General features: G+C 35.4%; 2 protein-coding genes across 7 annotated transcripts; both read right to left on the minus strand.

Annotated features, from left to right (window-relative positions):
• Positions 1 to 3,992: 3,992 nt before the first annotated feature.
• Positions 3,993 to 9,222, minus strand: LOC105055764 (uncharacterized). The gene is made up of 5 exons (XM_010937735.4): positions 9,071 to 9,222; positions 6,606 to 7,292; positions 5,939 to 6,130; positions 5,561 to 5,689; positions 3,993 to 4,224 (listed from the first exon to the last, which is right to left on the minus strand). The coding sequence occupies exons 1-5, from the start codon at positions 9,110 to 9,112 to the stop codon at positions 4,120 to 4,122; spliced, it is 1,155 nt and encodes a 384-aa protein (XP_010936037.2). The 5' UTR covers positions 9,113 to 9,222; the 3' UTR covers positions 3,993 to 4,119.
• Positions 9,223 to 11,599: 2,377 nt separating this feature from the next.
• Positions 11,600 to 21,193, minus strand: LOC105055765 (nicotinamide/nicotinic acid mononucleotide adenylyltransferase). 6 transcript variants are annotated; one of them, XR_833754.4, is made up of 11 exons: positions 20,905 to 21,169; positions 20,723 to 20,820; positions 19,847 to 19,920; positions 19,039 to 19,124; positions 18,053 to 18,136; positions 15,503 to 15,587; positions 14,964 to 15,043; positions 13,603 to 13,704; positions 12,739 to 12,797; positions 12,032 to 12,232; positions 11,600 to 11,916 (listed from the first exon to the last, which is right to left on the minus strand). XR_833754.4 is itself a non-coding variant. In XM_073246709.1 (11 exons), the coding sequence occupies exons 2-11, from the start codon at positions 20,809 to 20,811 to the stop codon at positions 11,887 to 11,889; spliced, it is 786 nt and encodes a 261-aa protein (XP_073102810.1). In that variant the 5' UTR covers positions 20,812 to 20,820; positions 20,905 to 21,176; the 3' UTR covers positions 11,600 to 11,886. The 6 variants fall into 6 exon arrangements, 5 of the variants coding, with proteins under 5 accessions (XP_073102810.1, XP_073102809.1, XP_010936038.1 ...); XM_073246709.1 differs by having other exon boundaries at positions 12,032 to 12,128; positions 20,905 to 21,176; XM_073246708.1 differs by having other exon boundaries at positions 11,600 to 12,128; positions 20,905 to 21,183.
• Between the last annotated feature and the right edge of the window lie 229 nt (positions 21,194 to 21,422).

The raw sequence follows: 21,422 nt of genomic DNA on the forward strand, positions 1-21,422 counted from the left end.
TAATTTTTTTAAAAAATATCTCAAAAAAATCTTAAAAAATTAAAAAAAATAAAAAATACCATAAAAAAGAAAAAATGAGAAAGAAATGAGGAAAAAAAATAAAAATTATAATTTTAAATTTAAAAAATAAAAATTTTAATTTTAATTGAAATAAAAAACATCATTTCAAATTACTTTCCCCATTTTAAATTAATTTTTTTAAAAAATATGTCAAAAAAATAAAAAAAATCATAAAAAAGTAAAAAAATTGAAAAATAAAAATTATAATTTTAAATTTAAAAGAAATTATATGCAGTGCCACCGGAGAAGAGAAAATGTCGGAAAAACGTCGGAGAAGAGGGAGAAGAGGGAGAGAGGGGTTTTTTTTTGGGATTTTATGGTTCAAAAATGCCAAAAAGATGATGTTTTCAAAAACGCCGTTCCCTTTGGCATTTTCTTTTAATTTTTTTTTAATGATATTTTTAATTTTTTTAGTTATTTTTATTTAAGTTTTTAATAAAAAAATTAATTTAAAATAAAGATAGTAATTTGAAATGATAAATTTTTTATTTGAATTAAAGTTAATTTTTTTTTAAATTTATAATTATAATTTTTATTTTTTACCATTTTTTCTCCTTTTATTCACTTCTTTTAATGCATTTTTTTTATTTTTAGAATTCAAATTAAAAATTTTATAATTTAAAATTATAATTATAATTTTCTTCTATTTTTATCCTTTTTGGTATTTTTTTAGGTATTTTTTTCCTTTGTTTAGAATATTTTTTAAAAAATTAAATTTAAATTAATTTAGTAATTTGAAATGATGTTTTTTATTTGAATTATAATTAAAATTTTTATTTTTTTAAATTTAAAATTATAATTTTTATTTTTGAATTAGAATTAGAATTTTTATTTTTTTCAATTCAATTCTTTTCTCTTTTTTCTTTTTTTTATGGTGTTTTTTATTTTTTACACCAATTTTTTTCTTTTTCTCTAATATTTTTTTAAAAAATAATTTGAAATGAGGAAAGTAATTTGAAATGATATTTTTTATTTGAATTAAAGTTAAAATTTTTATTTTTTTAAATTTTAATTTATAATTTTTATTTTTTTCCCTTTTTTTTCTTTTTTATGGCATTTTTTATATCTTTTATTTTTTTGAATTTAAATTAAAATTTTAATTTTTTTTATAATTTAAAATTTTAATTTTAATTTTTTCCTATTTTTACCATTTTTGTATATTTTTATTAAATTTTTTTAGGTATTTTTTTCATTTGTTTGGAATATTTTTTAAATAAATTAATTTGAAATGAGGAAAGTAATTTGAAACGATATTTTTTATTTTAATTAAAATTAAAAATTTTATTTTTTTAAATTTAAAATTATAATTTTTATTTTTTATTTTGTTAAATTTTTATTTTTTATGGTACTTTTTATTTTTTTTATATTTTTTTAAAAAAAATTAATTTGAATTGGGAAAAGTAATTTGGAATGATGTTTTTTATTCGAATTAAAATTAAAATTTTTATTTTTTAAAATTCATTCAAAATTATGATTTTTATTTTTTTTATTTTTTTCTCATTTTTTTTTTTTATGGTATTTTTTTATTTTTTTAATTTTTTAAGATTTTTTTATAAAAATAAATTTTAAATGGAAAAAAAATATTTAAAATAATTTTTTTATTTGAATTAAAATTAAAATTTTTATTTTTTAAAATTCATTCAGAATTATAATTTTTATTTTTTTTATTTTTTTATGATATTTTTTAAAAAAATTAATTTGAAAAAAAGATTGTAATTTAAAATCATGATTTTTATTTGAATTAAAATTAAAATTTTTATTTTTTTAAAATTTAAAATTATAATTTTTATTTTTTTCAATTCTTTTTTATGGTATTTTTAAATGAGGATACTAATTTGAAATGATAATTTTTATTTTAATCAAAATTATAAGTTTTATTTTTTATAAATTTAAAATTAAAATTTTTATTTTTTTATTTTTTTTGAGAAAAAATTAAAATCGTCAAATAAAATGATATTTTTTAAAATGCCATTTGGAATGGCGTTTTCAAAAATGCCATTTGATTTGGTGATTTTAATTTTTTTTAATCATCTACGTGGAAAATGAGAAAAAAGATGGGTGACGTGGCCATCATAAAAAAATTTTCAAAATAACATTTTATTCTGTTTGCATCAATCTAATAGATAAATTAAAAATTAAATTATTTTTATAAATAATTTTTTTAAAAATTTAATTAGGTAAAGCACTGTACTATCAGCATCAAAGTTCTTAGCTTTGACAAGACTCCACTCGACTGTGGAGCTTTGTTCTGTGGCCAAGCGCATCCCTTGGTGATGACCATCAGAGCTCCTGCCATCACCGTCCACTTCTCCATCGATATCTAGAATCTCAAAGATACCTTCGCCGGCCCTCCCTCCCATCCCTCTCCTACAAATCCCCACTCACTCTCAACAACTTCAACACTATAGACCTCACCCCTCTCCTGTGCCTTCGAGATGCTATGGATTGGGTTGGGGCGATGGTTTATGGCTTGAGGTTACAAGTTCTAGAGAATTTTCTTGAGAGTTTTGAGAGGATTTGTCAAGAATTCGGTTGGATTCTGCACTCTGGATCGGCCTGGATGTATTGAATTTTTTATTAAGGTTAGGTTCGCAATGAGAGAGAGAGAGAGCTAAGACATTCGACTGTGAGCAGAGATTGGAAAAAAGGCCTTTTTGGTCTAGCATCTGTTAATGCCATTGATTCGAGATATGGAGTTTCTTTACATTTCTCCTTCGTTCTTAATAAAAGAATGTTTTTGGGTGTTTTTAGGGTTCCGCATGTTGAAAAATCTAAGGGTTTTCTGGATTTTTTTTTTCCTGATATTGGTTCATATGAACAGCCACCGCAGGTTGATTTTCTTGTCTAACTCTAGAACTTTCATTATATACATTTGTAGTGTTTATAGTTCTACACGATCTATGGCTGTTTCTAGATGGAAAAAAATAGAATATTGGTCTGGTATCTCTAGTTTTTGATGGAAAAGATATGTAGACTTTTCCCTTTAAATTTTTCGGTATCCTTTACATTGCTTAGCTATATTTGAGTTAATTTCTGTTTGATTAAATTAGTTAAAACTTAGTCAGACGATGAACCTTTGCACTAGAAAAGTACAAGATCTTTGGCATCATCAACATATTTCCCGCTCTTCCGTATCAAATGTTCACCTTGGGCTTTGGATTTCGCAGCTGCTTGAGAGAACTGCTATGTTGAACTCATGATACGCCTACATCCACAGTGATTGACTCACACTTTGGTCAAGATACAGTATATGAAAAAAAAAAATTTTCTTTCGGTTTCATGCATGAGCCAATCGTTACGGATGGAGTATGCGGTGCACGAAACTTTCTCCATCATTTTTTTGAGAAGCCCACTTGCATTTGATGCGTTCCGAAAACATCACGTGTTCGATAAAATTGGCAGCTGCTTGAGCGAACTGTTATGTTCAACTCATGATAAGCTTATATATAAGTATGAATTTGTCTGTCAAAAAAATATTGGATACTTATATATCCATGTACTTCATTGGATTGTATAGTTTTCTCTGTACCATCCCATCTCACAACGGCCTCCACACTCACCATTCTTTTGAGAAGCCCAGTTGAATTTGATACGTTCCAAAAACATCAAGTGTTTGATAAAATTGTACGTAAATTCCATACCATTCTTTGGAGAAGTCCAGTTGCATTTGATAACTTCCCAAAGCATCAAATGTTTGATGAAATTATATGCAAATTAAAATAAACGTGCATTGGATAAAATTGAAAAGTACACGGCTTGTTTGCTGGTTATATTTGTTTAATGTTCTTAACCTTGCCATCATTCTTAGTATAATCCCACCTACAGTTTTACATTGCTCAATAAGATGTCTAAATCAGCTGGAGGGACTTGGTTCAAATATGAAGAAAAAGAGAAGTAAAAAAAACAACTAAATTATTAGTTCCAAAATATATAATAGGCACTACATCGAAAATAAATTATGATGCCATTCAACTTGTCAGACATGCCATTGGTCCCATATGTTAGCAAATGACCTTGCAAAAAAATTATTACACTGACTTTAAATTATCACGAAGATGGTCATTTCCATGACCCTATTGTGTAGTTATATTGAAAGGAATTAACATCACTGATATTTGCGATAATATCCGAGGGGTCAAATGTGACATTGTCCTTCACCATTTCCTGCAAAAAAGAGTAGCCAGATAATATAAAATGGTATGATATATTTGGTACATGTCGGCATAGCATATTCATATACTGTAAATGTACTCAAAACAATGCATCTTTATCACTGTAGGTTTTATTAATTAATTTTGTTCTTAAACTGGTGAACCATTTTCATATTCTAGTACCATCTCTCCTTTCTCTTGAATGCAGCAAGTTATACTCTGTTGGCGAGAACCATATGGGCCAGAAGAAAGCAGCAAACAAGTGACACTAGTGATGATCCCGGCTGAAAGTGGATGGTTTTGAATGCTGAGAGGAAATTGCGATTTGTTTGTCTGCTTGCTATCGTGGCTTAATCTCACATTGTGTGGTACAAGTCAAACCTCATCAGGGTCAAACCTGTCCCTGACTGGATAAAGGTATCAATGCCAGTGTATGCACCGATCATGGAGAAAGCAAAAATTAAAAGAGGGAAATGGTGAATGACTAGCCATAAGACAATTCTTTTTTCTTTTTGTTTTTTTAATGATTATGAAAATTAAATGAGGAACGGTTGATGGGAACATTGTTATTAGTACCCATCTAACCTAGGCAGCTACTTTAAAATTTTGGGTATATGCCCGGTGATTTTTTTATAATTTTTGATTGATCACGATAAATTACAGCAATCGCAACTATTCAAGTGCAGAATACGTCAAAGAAGTAAAAAGATGCTTAATTGGAGAGAGTGGAGGTCTGAAATCAAAATCAGAATAGATGGCTCCCATTCCAACCATTTGATTGGAAGGAGTCCCATTCCGATTTCGATTCCAAAATGAAATAGAAATGGCTCAATTTATATAGTACTCAATCCCTACTCTTCTCTATGGATTCAAATTTTTATTCCGATTTCGATTTCGATCACGAACCAAATGCTTCAAAGAATTTAGCTATTCCGATTTTAATTCCAAACCATTCCAATTTCCATTCCTATTTCGATTTCGGTTACGGATCAAACACCCCCTAGATTTATATATGCATGATTCATTTTGGGCTTGCCAACCTGATATAATTTTCTGAACTCGGTTATTATGAGTTTTGTTAATTCTCTGTACACTCAAATCTCAGGATGTCTCAAATGTGTGAAATGTGTGAATATTGATTAAATTTAGCAACCTTATTCTTTGTTGATTCTAAGTTTTATTTGCCCTCATCCGAAAGATCATTATCTGTCTCTTATGTTAGTTCTGGTTGCTTATCTTGTCTCCATCTCTCAAATGTCTTTGCATTTTATGCGGTAAAGCAACGCTGAATTTGGAGTGCAAGCATATTAAACTAAGGGACAAGGAAAGAGCAAGATCAAGGAACTCACTTCTTCATGGTCATCATATTCATGATTGGTGGAGCTACTTGGTCTTGCTGCCTCTCCAAACTCATCATTCTTTGCAAATCTTCCTCGGACCCGAGGTCGGTTGTCCGCCAATGTCTTCCGGCATGCATACTGCATTATTTGTTCGTCAATATATTACCATTAGCATAAACAATTTGAAAAACTCTAATAAACGCATCAAAGATGATTTATCAAATGGATTACTTCTTTTTGCTTCGCGGGGAGATAGAGAGAAATCGAACGGATACTTTTGCAACAAGGTTACATAAAAATCAGACCTCCCCCTGCCCCCTCCCCAATCTTCCCCCTTCCATGAGAGAGAGGCGGTTAACAGAGAAGGGACCATCAGGTCTTTCTTACCTTGATCTTCTTATGGAAGTTTCTCTCGTTCCTTTTCTTCATGTATCTGTGGATCTTTTCCTTCCTTTCCTCAACAGAGAGGCGGCCTACTCTGTAGCAGGACTCGTCCAATGCAGCAGATACGTCAGACACTACCAGTGGCTTGGTGCTGCTACAACTGCCCACCAGATGTTGGTGGCTATCTCCGAGCACCTTGAGAGAGAACAAGACACAAATAATCAAATTAAAGAGCCTCCGCAATCAAATTTCTCATAAAAACCTATATAGCTTGCTTTCACATTGAGCAATAAATCTTTAACTGTTATTTTGAGCGTATGATGTCGAATGACAGTATCAAGAAATCGGTACTTTCAGAGGAAGTTGGTGGTAGTCTGTAGAGATTCATCAAACTAGGATTTATCATGTTGTCGAACGGGAGGCAATAAATTCCGAGCCAGTATTTGGCCAAAGATCTCTGGAACATTCCAGTCGGTAGTAGCCCATGTTCCATCACCGGGAGACGGATACATAATATGGTGTGGTTTCTTTTTTATTTATTAATGTGATTGCATAAAATCTGTCCTAATTGCGACAGCAAAAACCTTATTTTATTTTCTCGACAAGCCAGCCTCCGCGTGAGCTTCTTTTAATTTAATAAATTCACTGGTGCCAGTAAATTCCAAGATACCTGGAGATCGGTAGAGCGGTGGCACTGTCCGTAGAACCCTATGCCTCCCCTTCCCGCGACCATTTCCATTGGAGCCATCCCTGTCTCCTCCGGGCCCAGATTCATCCCTCCTTGATACAAGCTTTGCTGACCCTCCCAAAGCCTCATACCTCCTCCCGAGTAAAGCCCGCCGCCACCCTCTATGACGCCGGCATCCATAAACGGTGACGGGTTCCACCCCACATAGGCCGACGCCGTTGACATGGCTGATGGCAAGCACTCCTCCTCGTACACCAATGGCGGTGGCGGCTGTAGCAGCGGCCCTTCCAGAAGCTGGAAAGCGGAGTTCTGCGATGTCACTGACATGTCGCATTGGTCGGGCTGGTCTGCGAGCTTTGTCGGCGGCACAGGGAACGGCGGAGGGGGCGCGTAGCTGGAGATGACGGCGGCAATATCGTCAGGTGGTGGTTGGGAAGAGTCGAGAAGGGCAGAGAAGGTGGAAGGGTCCATGGAAGGTAGGGGGGAGAAGGCAGCGGGGGCAACGAACGAGTTGTCGTCGTCGTAGCAGGGGGAGGGGTCGATGCAGCTGCCACCGCCAGCGGCAGAGCCGGAAGAAACTTCAGAGGTCCTCAGGGTGTCAGGAAACAGCTTGGTGACATCGTCGTCGAAGTCAAGGATTTGGAAGGCAATGGAGCAGCAGAGGCCCTCCTGTAGGTTTGGAGACGAAACATTAATTTGGAATGAGTATTTTTAAGGGCGCAGCTGTATAGATTTATAAGTAGGACAGAACAAGCTTATTTTATATAAAAAACAAAAGAAATTTGAAGGCTAGTTTGAGTATGATGAGGTGGATGCATGAAGGGTTGGAAGGGCCTCACTGTTTGGGCGCGTTGACTTGTGATTTTAAAAAGTCAACCACAGGATTGACGTTATCTTCTTCTTTCTGAGGGCGGTGGTCGGTGGGGTTGAGATTGTGGGATTTGGCTGGGTGGGCCTGGGACAGCCGAAGTGGGATCCAGTAAAACCTACCATGCTCTGTCTACAATATGGTTGCTAATTGTTCAAATTTGAGTAAAGATACTTATTTCTTAGATAAAACAAATTTCCTGTAAAATAAAGTTAATATCATAAAAATCTTTTCTTCTACAAAAAATTTAGGGTAGATTTATAGCAAACATAAGGTTAATGTCTGACACTAAAGTGATAGCAGGAGAAACTTCACATGCGGTAGAACTTATTTTTTTAATAATAGAAAATGAAAGAAGTTGGTATTTCTATGAATCAACTCAGAAATGATGAGCATGGGAGAAGTCCAATGCTTGAAAGGGAAGCATGATGGAATGTGGTGTATCATTTCTTTTCTCAAAAAAAAAAAAAAAAAAAAAAAAGAAAAACAAACAAACAAAATCTTGTCTGATTCTAGGAGGATTCATTTGGCTACCATCAGCATGCATGTTTAAGTTTACAGAGCGGATGTAGACATGCTTTGTATGTTAATCGGTATTTGAGATCGTTCAAATTCTCACATGGTGCATCATGTTTAGCTGTTGAGAAACAACTGAGAAAACATTAAAATAGAAGTCTTAGTCTCATGTGGAAAAAAATTGTTTTTATGAAGTACTTTTTTTATATCTCATATCCACTAGTGGAGAACGACAGTAATTTGAAAAGGAAAAAAAAAAAATCTACCAAATGCACATGATGCTGGTGGAAGAAATCTCTTCGAGAAGGATTTTGAGTGGCAAGAACTTTACCTCAAATAAGAAAAAAAAAAAAAACTCAAAAAAGTAGTATTGAAAAGCTGGACATCTTGGAATTAATTTTCTAGCAAACACATCAAAATGGTTAATGGTCCAAGCAGTTATTTACTACTGAGAACGTCCTGAGTAACAAATTAGATGGTTATAATGCCCGAGAAAGATGTTCAGAAATAAATGATGACATTCTGGGATTAGTAAATTTCTAAAATCATAATCGTTGAATTGATCAAAAGAAGAAAAATATGTTTCTCATACTGAAATTTAATGGATTCTGATGAATGCTGTGGTCTGCTAAAGAAAAATATATGAATATATAATGTTAAAAATGCAGGTACTTGGTGAACTTGAAGCACGGATCATTTTTTTAATAAAAAGCCAGTGCATCCTAATAAAACCTTGCATTTTCCTCAATAACTTTGAACGAGCTTCCAGGGAGTAGTAGCTCATGCTTCATAGAACTAATCCAAAGCAGAGACCTTTTGATTAATACTATCAAAGAATGCGGCTTATGCAAGCTTTTAAATTAAGACAATTCTAAAGGACAATATGATCCAAATGCTGTTTTATGGAAGCTCATAAAAGAACAAACTTCTGAGAATTAACTTTATGAAATATTTTGAGAGAAGCCTTCCCTCACATTGCAGAACGAAGTAAGTTCTAAATCCATGATGATGAAGAATTAAAGACATAAAAGCAAGATTAGAGAAAAGAGATTCAGAGGATTACCATTGCAAGCTCTTCCTGCGGTTGGAACATGGCCTGCAGCATCTCTTTCTTCGAGCTCTGACAAATCGAAATTCAGATGGGAAAGAAGACAAACCTAATTCTCTAAATACCACTCTCTAAATTCACTAATCCAAGCCAAAGACAGAGAAATTAGAAAAAAAAAAAAAAAAAAACGCTTAAAAGCCTCGTGGAGAAAGCTGTCGAGTGTTGGACCCCTATATATAACCCCTCAGGTTCGGGGAAGGAAGACAGTAAACAGTCGTCTGTCCAACAAACGGGGCCTCGCCGTCAGCCGTTAAGCCCCGCGGTTGAAGGGGAACCGCTCAATCCTCGTCCAGCTCGGCGTGAGGGTTCCCACGGCCGTTTGCCGCGCGTCATATATCCGACGTGGCAGCGACGATCTTTCTGGAACTACGTTTCCCAATGCTAGAAATACTCATGGGAACGTTTCTCGTTCCGTTTCGCGTCCTAAATGCATTTCCTTTTTCGGACCGCAGTTGGTTTCCAACGGCAGCGCCGCGCCGCGCCGGCCCAGCGTTGGAGCGACCGTTGTACCATTGGTCCTTGGCTTGGCTTGACCACCGTTTCTGTCAAGTATCCACGTATCCGACGCTGATTTGCCAACATAAAGTATTTTTCATTCAATATTACGTATTAAAAATATATATATATGATGAGCACGACCGCATGTTTCTAGTCAAGAAGAATCCGAAACAACCTTTCACGGACTAATCAAGCCTTAATTATTCCTCCAACGTTTCCGACCATGCATGGAAGGTCTTTTTTTTTTTTTTTAATTTTTTTTTTTTCACTCCTCTCTCTTGGTTTTTCTTTTTTCCCCTCCTCTCTCTTGAATGCGAGAAGATTCTCATTGGACGAATCTTGCGACAGCATAGAGCATAGCAGCACGGTCCTGCTAAATCCTTTTTGAGACAAGAAAATCTATCAAGCTTGTAATGCATAAAACCTTATGCACCAAGGTGAAAGTTTCCAAGGCTAGACCGCGGCAGAACTTACCAAGAATGCCCTTATTCTTATCTAAGGCCAAAGCTGATCTTTTCATGCTTTTCGAAAGCTCTTGCACCGAACTCCAGGTCCAGGAGCCCAAACGCAAGCCAATGCAGCTCCCACATGAGGAACCAATGCCCGTCAATCCCTCGAAAGGATCTTAAACCCTGGCCTTTGTTTGCACAACTTGACCATCAACAGTCGATGATTAGAATCTGACCATATCACTGCTATTTCTTTGCGATCTAATACATGTGACCCCCAAATACCGAAAAAGTCAAAAGCCGAACGCGACAAAAATCTTCTCCGTCTTGTCTTGCCCCAGCGATAACCCAGATGCCCTCTCTGCTTACAAGAACATCATCTTTAAGTTTCAAGATCTTGCAAAGTTTAGGCCTTTCCCGCTCCTTGCATGGTCCAAATCTGTGTGTGTTGGAGTGCCTAAAACTGTCACAAATTCCCATTCTTCAGTAAGCCGCTACCTTTCTCTTATGGTTAACCACAGGAGCCATCATAGGGAGTTGATCGATCAGAGACACAAAATCCTTCCCCTTTGAACTTTGGATATGTTCTTGGCTGGGGACATATTCGATCAGGATGACGTGATCTGAGATCAGGGCAAAATTTTTCTTGGCCTCTTGCGTGCAATTAAGACATACTTTCACATGATGGCATCGATGCCAAATTGAGATCAACGAAGGACAATTGCAGGACTGTTGGTGTACGTAGGTGCCCGTCAGAGTTTCAAGTGGGCAGTGATCAAATGCAAATCAATTATGTGTTTTGGTAAACCAGGAACACTTTCTTTTTGGCATCCTTTGAAAAGATTCGCGTGCACAAGCAACTCAAATACAACAGAGATTCCACAAGCCGACATGCACTAAAGATAAGTTTCAATACCAACTGCTGATTCACCCTTTCCCATTCAAGAAATCTGAGCTTGATGCACAAGCAACGCGAATGACCAAATACCACTCAAAACATTGCCCTGTCCAATGGTCTGGCATGCACAAATCGTCTAACAAAGCTTTATCCAGATGAAACTTTCAATAATAATGGGTTATAAAAGGAGCTTTAACATGATCCAACATCAGCATATAGTTCAATGTTATCGTACGGCTGGATCTAACTAGCCGTCCGTAACAAAGCTAACCAAGGAATTTAATACTTCTTTTACTTTGTTTCGTTTCTTTTTCTATAGGCCGGACATTGAGTTTTAACATAAAACAGCTGAACCACATAAACTAACAATAGAATTTGATAACTTTCATAAATATATAAAATGACCAATTAGTTCACTTGGTTAGAGCACTGTGCTAAGAATTGAAGGGCCACATGCCAAAATATTGATATTTTTCTTTTCTCATGTTGTCCTTTTAATAGGCTTTTTTTTTTTTTTTTGAACTTCCAAATTACATAATTCTTTTAATAACAAGCAGTTCAAAAATAGTTGATGACCAACGGCTCCAATTATCAGTGTCTACCCCCGTCACCCATTCATGGCAACACAAAGCTCATATCTACGCTCATAAACGAAAATTAACTTATTAAAGTCTATGCCACTGGTAGAACGATATGATACAGAAAAAGAGAGAATAGAATGCATCCAGGCGCTGGAAACATAAATATTTTTCACAGTTTGTCTTTTAATAAAATTTAACTCTTTTTTTTTTTTTTGACTGAAAGGAAGGGGATAAACCCCACCTAACATTTGAATCACGTCGATCTAACAGCATCAATCATCATTTGACTTCAGGTAGAGTTTTTGATCCTCGATGTACTCAATGACTTCGTCGGGCGTCAGATATTTAATTGACAACCCCCTCCTTATGCATTCCCTGAAATATAAAGCAAAATAAAAGGCTAAGTCTGAAGTTATAATTAGAGAAAACAGGATAAAACAAGGCTGTCAAGTAGCCAGGAACTTAAAGCTTGCAACCACTCCACACCCACCTGTGAATGGGTCAGGTAAAGCTCAAGACTATGGACAAAAGTTGCTCGTTTTCGTGCTCTCTTGTGTTCAAGATGATCATCAGGCCAACAGTAGGTTCTGTTTGGTTGAGCTTACATAAGCATGTGATTATCATCATCAGAGATTTCTTTGCTCATCTCAAGTTCATTTGACATCTTCTGGGGTTTCATGGAAAAGGATTTCTGAAAAAAATTTGCATCATATTTGTTGTGAATGCTACCGCATTATCACCATGATATCTTGTCACAGTAATGGAATGAAAAGGATTTGTTTACCATATTACAATGATATCATGGTGATGCTTGATTATTTGAAATTTTTTGGATAACTCACCAATGCTTTTCACATTCCCCCTATACCTTTATTTAACAATCCTTTATTTCTCTTTTATTTGCAAGTAAAAGAGTTGAAAAGCAAAGATTTATGAAATCTTCAAGAACATTTGCTAATAAAAACCTGCAGTGTTTTGGTATTCTGGTGGTTAACTGGGGATCAAGACAACATAGGCAAAGACTACAAACAACTGAATCTCATATGAGCTCTTACGTATGGGCTCAAGCATTAAAGAGACTAGGTTGGGTCGTCAGGTCACATGAACTGTACGCTAGGGGCCAAATGGAATTAACATATTGACCCCTCAATTCCAAAGGGCCATGCCACTTGGGAGGGAATACACCAAAATCATTACCTCACTCTTGTTGCGCTGATCTGGTTTGGTACTATCTCATCCACTGAGATGATATTACTCTGCAAATATTAAAGGGACAGTATGAGATGATATTACTCTGCAAATATTAAAGGGACAGTATTAAGAATATATATGTGTGTGTGTGTGTGTGTGTGTGTCTATATATATGTGTGTGTATATATATATGTGTATATATGTGTGTGTGTGTGTGTGTATTATGTTTCAAATGTTTACAAGAATTGATAAACCAAGTAAAATAATAAGCACAGCCAGAGTGAAAATTTTGTATATATATATATATATATATATATATATACATATATATATATATAGAGAGAGAGCGCCAGGCTAGAATCAGATCGATCGAATTTGGACTCAAATTCGATCAGATCAAAACTCTATAATAGGGATCCTATATCAATGATCCAAGCCGTTGAATATGATCTATTACCTCAAATCTGCTTGCACACAAAAAATTATATGATTTGGAAACCCCTAGTCTATTCATCAAGTAGTCAAAAATTGGACAGTCTAAATAAAATTGAATTAAATATATTTTTTAATCACTTGATGCACAGCCTAGGGATCTTCAAATCATATGATTTTTTGTGTGTAAGCAGTTTTGAAGTAGTAAGTCACATCCAACGGCTTGAATCATCAATATAGGACCTCCATTGTCCAGTTTTTACCTGACTAGATCCAAACCTAGATCCAGTCGATCTTACCCAAGTCTCTCTCTCTCTCTCTCTCTCTATATATATATATATATATATATATATATTATGTTTCAAATGTTTATAAGAACTGATAAACCAAGTAAAATAATAAGCACAATCAGAGTGAAAATTTTGAATCGCTATATACCATATTTTCATTTAATATTTCATTACTGGATATTATTTTCTCAATGTCCTTCCCTTCTCTGCGTACGCAGACGACACCAAAGTCTCTACATATTGTCCTGACCTGGAAAGTAATGTTAAGTATCATTAGCATTTTTCTCTTTTTGCAAACTGTGATCAAACGAACATTAGCAAGAACATCAGTACATGGTGTTTCCTTTCAAAAACTGAAAAAAAAAGCGTGCAATCAAGTTTACATTTTGGTAGGAAAAATTAATTTCTCTTGCTTTCTGTGCTTCAATAAGCTTTCCAACTTCAACACAGAACAACTAAAGAGATAAAATTTTGTTCCTGAATATTTGAAGCCAACCTTTTAATTGCTCAGTCGTTGTCTATCAAAGAGAGCAGATACGGCCAAAATTTGACATTTCAGTCTGCTGCAAATATTCCTTACATAACAACACTTCATAGTCTAAGTGCATGCTACTCTCTCCTCTTCATGTTTATCAAGAGTAAAGCTAAATTATTCTATATGCAGGACGTCTGTAACCTCAACTTTATCGACACCCCTAAGTACATTATGTTTTATGCTAAAGAAATGAAGAACAAGGATCATACTTCCATGATGTGTCTCAAGGGTAATTCTCTGCATGGATAGCATGGTACCACAAGAGCCAGCTTCATTTTTTCATTTCCAGTTTAAAAGTAGAACTGAAACTTATTTATCTATTGAATGTTGTTTACTTGGGAAGAGTCCATGTTAAGCAAGTAACAACACCTCTATCTCAGCTGTTTTAAGTGCTAAACACAAATGGCTAAGAGTATCAAGATATTTCTAATGAAGTACCCACCTATTTTTCTTCATCTTTCTAGTGTTATATGACATGGCAGGCAATTTTAGATAAGAAGTGTTATTGAAAAGTCAACTCATTCTAAAAAACCATGCATTTTGACAAATTAGTGTGTTAGATTTTTATGAAGTTGTACCATGTGGAAATGTCCAACTGTAAGGTTTCCCTGTCAGATGCTGGAATATCGGGCTATTCAACACCCATGCACACTAGTCATTAGTGATGACACCTAATAACTCTGGAATTCCATTCTTAGAACTGCCAGCCATGATGGTTACACCATCCTTGTGGCCATAACTTTTTATATCATCTTTTAAGTCAGTCCAGTTGTTGTCCGTTCTTCCTCTACATCATAACCAGCATTTCTATTTCATAATCACATCCTTTATAGAAGTCAAACATTCTCATGTTGTAATCATGGTTAAGCACATCATGAATAAGCCCAATTGAACAATCATGAAGCTAATCTGCTGTAATTTCCTTTTGTTTCTTCCAAGAAAATTAAATCACAAAGCTGATGCAGGAAATATACCTGATCAAGTTTCCAGAATCCAGGAATGCTGAAAGATTCAAGCAGATCAGAACCGCATAAAAGCATTATTTTGAGTGATTCTACATAAAAAAAAAAAAAGAATAAAAATCTCCTCAAAAAGAAAAAAATGGTGAAAAATAATAACACAATTCATGTACAGAAAAAATGGTCTCAACATAAATATCCATTAACCTATATGAATGTATGATGACAACAGTAAACATGCATATAAGATATGATTTTGCATTTTTAAGTTGGACTTACTAGCATGATATTACAAATCGGAAATTGCAGATGATAAATAGAAGACTAAAAAGTTGTACAGCATTGAAAAAGACAAACACTTTGATTAACTTACCACCAAGAAAGTACAGCACTACAGTTCATTTGAAAACACAAATTTGAACATGAAATTCAAAAGACATCCTAAACTACAAAAACCTGAAGAAGCTGTAGATGTCCAGATGGATGGTCTAAAGAATCAAAAATTGCTATAAATATGGAACTAACTGCGCAAGGAAAAACTTTCCATTATTTACCTTCACTGACCAATCCAGTCTTGCACAAGGAGCTCTTAATTCTAGACAAAACAGTTAGTGTACGCTGGTAGCTGTTTTGCTTTGCCTATAGTAAGAGCTCAACAAAAATTAATTGATCATCGAATGGTTTAAAGAGATAAAGATAAGCATATACAAGTGAATAAAGATTGTCTAAGATGCACCACATGGACAAAAACAAAATCTTAGGAAATCACTGCAGAGTGAAGATTTGAATTGATTCCCAACAGACAGGTGAAGAGACGGAAAGAACTTTAGCAACAAGGAGCAGCACTAGATATTGTCATATATATGTATGTGTATGTGTGTGTATATTTCTTTTTTCAATACTCAAAGTTTATGTTCTTTCCAAGATGTAATTGATACAAAGGAGGAATTTGAGTCACACGTTCTATAAAGGCTTTCCAAAACACTGTTGTAAATGAGCATGTATTGTAGAATTGTGACATACCAATGTAGCTTGCCAAGGATGAGCAAACAACAACAAAATTTTTGAAATAGTTTGCTCCATAGCTGAAGAAAGCAACATGAAAAATGCTCTTCAATAATTTTCAACTAATCATCCAAAATGAGGGATGACTGAAAGTATAATGCGAGGATCGCCGACTCGAAAGCAGACACCGTGTTGGCCAGTGGTACACCCCCATACCAAGCCCGACCGACACGGAAAAAAGAGGCGAATCGGAAAGAAAAAGAGAGAAAGAGAGAGGGGGGAGGGAAAGAAAGAGAGGCCGATGGAGGCCACTGGAGAGCTACGAAGGCCGCCGAGGCCTCCCGGACTCCGTGGTCCTCCGCGAGAGAAACGAGAAAAGAGAGAGGGAAAGGGAGGGGGAGGCAGCGGGAAGGCCGCCGAAAGACTGCTGGAGAGCTCAAAACACCCCCATGACTGTGGATTTTTTAAAAATTCCGATACGTAGACCCATTGCCGGCTTCCCTGTATATCGAATTTTTTTAAAAAATCCGACAAAATAGGGATGAAGCCCTTGTTTCGAACAGCGACGGCCATGGGGATATTTTGGGCCGCTCGGCAGCCACCCTATAGCCCTCCAGCGGCCTCCTCACCATCTTCCCCTCCCTCCTCTCCCCTTCCTTCCCCTCTCCCTCTGTATCTCTCTCTCTTCTCGCATCTTGTGAAAGACTATAGAGATCTGAAGGCTTAACGGTGCTCCGACAGCCTTGACGGGCCACCGTCGGCCTTCCCTTCTCCTTCCCTCCCCTCTCTCTCTTCATCTTTTTCCTTTTTTCTTGCTCCGTTTTCGCCGACATTCCAAATCGGATGCCCGAACATCATCAATTAGCCGCCGATATGGTTTGGCATGCCCAAATTGTCCGATTCGGCGAACCACTATAATGTGCACTCTGACTCTCAAAACTATTGGAGCTTCTATGCCCTAGGATCTGGATTCAACTGGTTGTTGGAATTTTTAAAGAAAAAGGTACACCTTTTCAACCATCAAATACCTAATGCAGCACGTATGTTGTCTATTGACATTGCCCGCATGAATATATACCACCTATCATCTTCATATCAAAAGCCAGTTCATATGATTGGGTACTATCTCATGATTCAATGTGGTTTGTGCCTTCCATCTCATAGAATATTATAGTGCATTCTTAACAAGAACATCTACAGACACTACTTGGTAACTACTAATACCAAGAAAGCATATAACAGAGCTTCATATCATGTACATGATGCACAAGGCCAAGCATAAAAAGGTGAATGAAGTTTATAATCATTAGTCAACAATAACTTTTACCATTGTATGGAGATTATGTTGATCCATCAAAGCAAGGTGTAAGACACTAACTATAGGTCTATTTACAGCAAAGATATTATTAAAAAGTCAACTTTTGGCATTTGGGAAAGAATTTTGTTTTCCCTTATATGGGGGTATTAATCATCTCTTATGATCATGAGAGAATGCTTCTGAAATTGAGTGAAACAGGGTTCCATATGATCTCTGGTTACATTCTAGCCAGCAGTGCAAAGATACCAGAAGTCGAAATGCAGACTTCCCCCACAATGATGTGGATAATACAAAAACATGACTGCATACAAATGAATCCTGAAGAGCTAAGTAGCCTCAAGTCCAACAAATAGAAATTCCAAACAATCAAAATAAATTTCTCACAGTAATTTGGCAAGAGCAAGCATACATGAAGGGAGTACTAATTGTATTAAAAGAACATTACAACTGAAGGCAACTAGAATTTGGCTGTAGGTATAAACCTGCATACTAGTCAAGAAGAATATCTTTGAAGAATGCTCCATATTGAGTTGTTACAGCTTCACTTATAAGTCTTTGTTTATTAGTTCATTGTTGCGCTACTAGTATAGGGAAAGCTTGAAATGTATGGTTTATGCAATACACAAGTTTTCTACTGCTATGAATGTTATTTACTAACAGAAAATAAAATATGGAAAATGTTGAAAACAATCACTCAACCAAGTGTGGCAAATAAAAAAGAAAAAAGAAGACAACAGATAAAATAAACAAAATGTGGAGTCTATATTCCAATTTGAATTACCTCCCATGGATCTACCATCACGAAGGACGAGCTTTTGCAAGCTAGCTCACACAACTGAATTCGATGGTTGGCTGACAAAAGGTCCTAGGAAAAAGATAACATGCTATGATTATTGTACGATGCCAAAATCATATAAAGCACTGACATATGCGACAATCATCCACAACAACTAAACTATTAGTAACTATTTGATATGTAGCCATTATTTTATTACTCTTAAATACAATACAAGAATTAAAGAACTATTTCTTTTCGAGAGAAGAAAGCTTGTTTATGCATAAATATATGGAGATGATGTGCTTTTGAGGAAAGGATACAAGTATAACAATATTAAGATTTAATTAAAAAAAAAATCCTTTTATGTAACCTAAAAATAAGAGTTGTCTACATGAACATTATATACGTCTTAAAGGATGAATCACCAAATTGTGTGGCAGCATACAAGCCAAAAAACCTTCAGAAGACAAACAAACACAAATCAATTCATTAAACTGCTGTCAAAAGAGTTGTATATGTAAAGACTAGTGATTAAAAGGATTTTCTCTATATTATATGGTAGCATATTATTTCTACACAGCAGCTGTAATTAGTTTGGATCCTGCTAAATCAACATTTTTGAAACTTAAAATGCTTGTGTTTTCAAGAAGAATCTCTCATTAGTGATAACGAGCTATCAATCTCTAACTTTTTATCAAAAATAGCATGTCATTCTCAGACCAATCAAGTCTTGGCCATTAAGCATATAGAAAATACCTGCACATGTACATAGGGAATAGATGTCCCTAATCAATTTCTAGTTCACCTTAAAGTATGTCCACTTCCTGTAATACCCTACCAGAAATATATATAAGTAAACTCATGAAGAATTCATTAAGCCTTGGGTACTATTTTTGATTTATAATGAAATTTGTGTTGCTATGCATTCAAACAATCAATTATTTTCACCATCTATATATGCTCATGAGATACTGTAAAAAGCTACAAACCTTTTTCCTGTATGCATCATTTGCAGGTGACATATAGCCTCCTATGACAGAACAGCCTTGTGCCTTCAATGCATCTTTTGCTAGCTCTTATATATGATCAAATTTCACTATTTGTTAGATGGCAGTTGCAAATTTTAACAACACATACGATATGCCAATGAACTTACCATGCAAAGTAATACTGAAGAATGTACTTTGCAAGAAAAAGCATATAATCCCCATTATTTATCATGTTTATATACTTTTGTATTACTTATCATGATAAACCAAGAGGAAGCACCTGCTATGTCCTTAAAAATAAAGGAAAATGGTAGTCTTGGGCCAGAATCAAAAGGAAGGTGCCTAATCAGGATCTCCACTGTTTCTCATGCATACCCAAATATGTTGATTCACATACAAAAATTAGACTCGCTAGCACACCTAGATATTTCTTCAGCTTTTAACTTGAGAGACCTACTAGCAAAAATGGTCATCACTTGTTTGAAAAGCATCAAAAGCATACATCTTGTATCAGAGGAACTCGCAAGTACAAACAAACAATAATAAAATCAGTTATGTCCTCCAATTCAGATGTGAAGCTTCTCTACTTTCATTTAATACAACTAGTCAATTAAAGTTATGACAATATAGCTCAGTACCATCCTCATGTTCTGATAACTATTAATAATAGTAAATGATGTTTAAATGTCCAAGGTGCATTTGATCCAATAAGATAATTCTGTGTAAAATTATAAGAAGCCACAAACACAATCAAATAGAGTTTCAATAACTATAGAAATGGATACAATAACATTGTGCTGAAACATACCAAACATGCGTAAGTGCATATAAGTTGGAGGATTGAAGCTTCCTGTTGCTACCAGAACAACAAAAATCTGATTCCTGAAAGTAGCAGGCACAAGACATAGAAAGTAATCATAAGTTTTTTAGTTTCTGGGAAGTCCATAATCATTCATTTTCAAGAGATATGCAAGATAACAACTACGTGCAGTGCAAAAGGTTAGTCAATCAGATACTCAAGGTCAAAATACAAAAGAACCAAGTAGGGCAAACTCCAAAACATGAACAACACTTACACATATACAAAATAAAGCAGTTCCACTACTATATTTGAGTTTATCATGGGTATTACACATAAACCTGAAAAAAAAAAAACTCCAAAAAGCCTTTTTCTTGCTGATAACATATGTAGCAAAATACTATAACAAGTCCAGCATATGCAGTCCTGGATGTCCAACAACATTGACAACATGGCAATGAGTAATCGCACAGTCTAACATGCACCCATATTCAAAGTGGAGCTCACCTATGTAGGTCACTTAGAATTAGCAGCACATCAGATAGCGACTAATAAGTCCCTTGATCTTAAATCAAAACAAATTATCAACTACCTTCAACTGCAAAAGAGGATCCGTTTTTATATAATTTACATAATTTCATGATAAGGGCTTACATTTTTTTGGAAAAAAAGAATCAAGTGACAGAACTCAAGACATCAACACGTTACAGACGAGTAGCTTAGAAGAGTACATGTTATTACAGTAAAGATAATAACCCTAGATATGCCTTTTCTTGAATTCTAACGCGCTTAAAAAAATAATATCAAGGACGTTATGTATCAAATAATAATAATAATATCAAGACATTCTTTATCGCAAAGCAATAGCAATCTGTTCGGGCGCACCTTTTCCCGGTTTCAGAGGCGCCGGCTTCACCTAAAGCCCCCAAAGAAAGCTTATCCATGGGAAGAGGAACATCAACGAACGAATCCATGCTCAGATCCTGGTACCAAAGAAAAGATCACGACATTGGTTCTCCAATATGCAGTTCGAAACCCTAGTATCAGGTGTTCTGGATCAAGCGTACCTTCTTGGATTGATCGGAGAAACTTCCCTTCCCAAAAGGATGCAAGCTTTCGATGTCCTCCTCTTCTTTCTTGCTGGTCCTCGAACAAGGCCGGGAGGCAGGAGCTTAATTAGGCTCTTGGAGGGATCTGATGAAATAGGTAGGAGCGAGAGATTAGAGATGAGAAGGGAGAGGCGGAAGCTTCCAAAGGGAATCGAAGAACAGAGGCAGCGGTCGGGGAGGAAGGTCTCGCAGTGGTGTTTCTCTATAATGTTTTAAATGGAAATCAAGTGATAATCCTGGCCGTTCATTGTTAAAAGGGTAATATTGGGAAACAAATTGGTGTTTAGATGCCGGACTTGGATCACTGCGTAACTCATGCCACTTCGCCCTCCGTACACACTGTTTCAAGTAATGTAACCGCCGGGTTGTCAGATTGCTTCGCTTCCGCTGCTGCCGCCTGGGTAGAAAACTGCGTTAATTTGGGACAAGCATCAAGAAGGATTTGTTTTTGTTTGCGTTATCTAAATTTATAGATT

The sequence above is a fragment of the Elaeis guineensis genome, chromosome 12 (assembly GCF_000442705.2).
Source record: "Elaeis guineensis isolate ETL-2024a chromosome 12, EG11, whole genome shotgun sequence".
Taxonomy (NCBI): Eukaryota; Viridiplantae; Streptophyta; class Magnoliopsida; order Arecales; family Arecaceae; genus Elaeis; species Elaeis guineensis.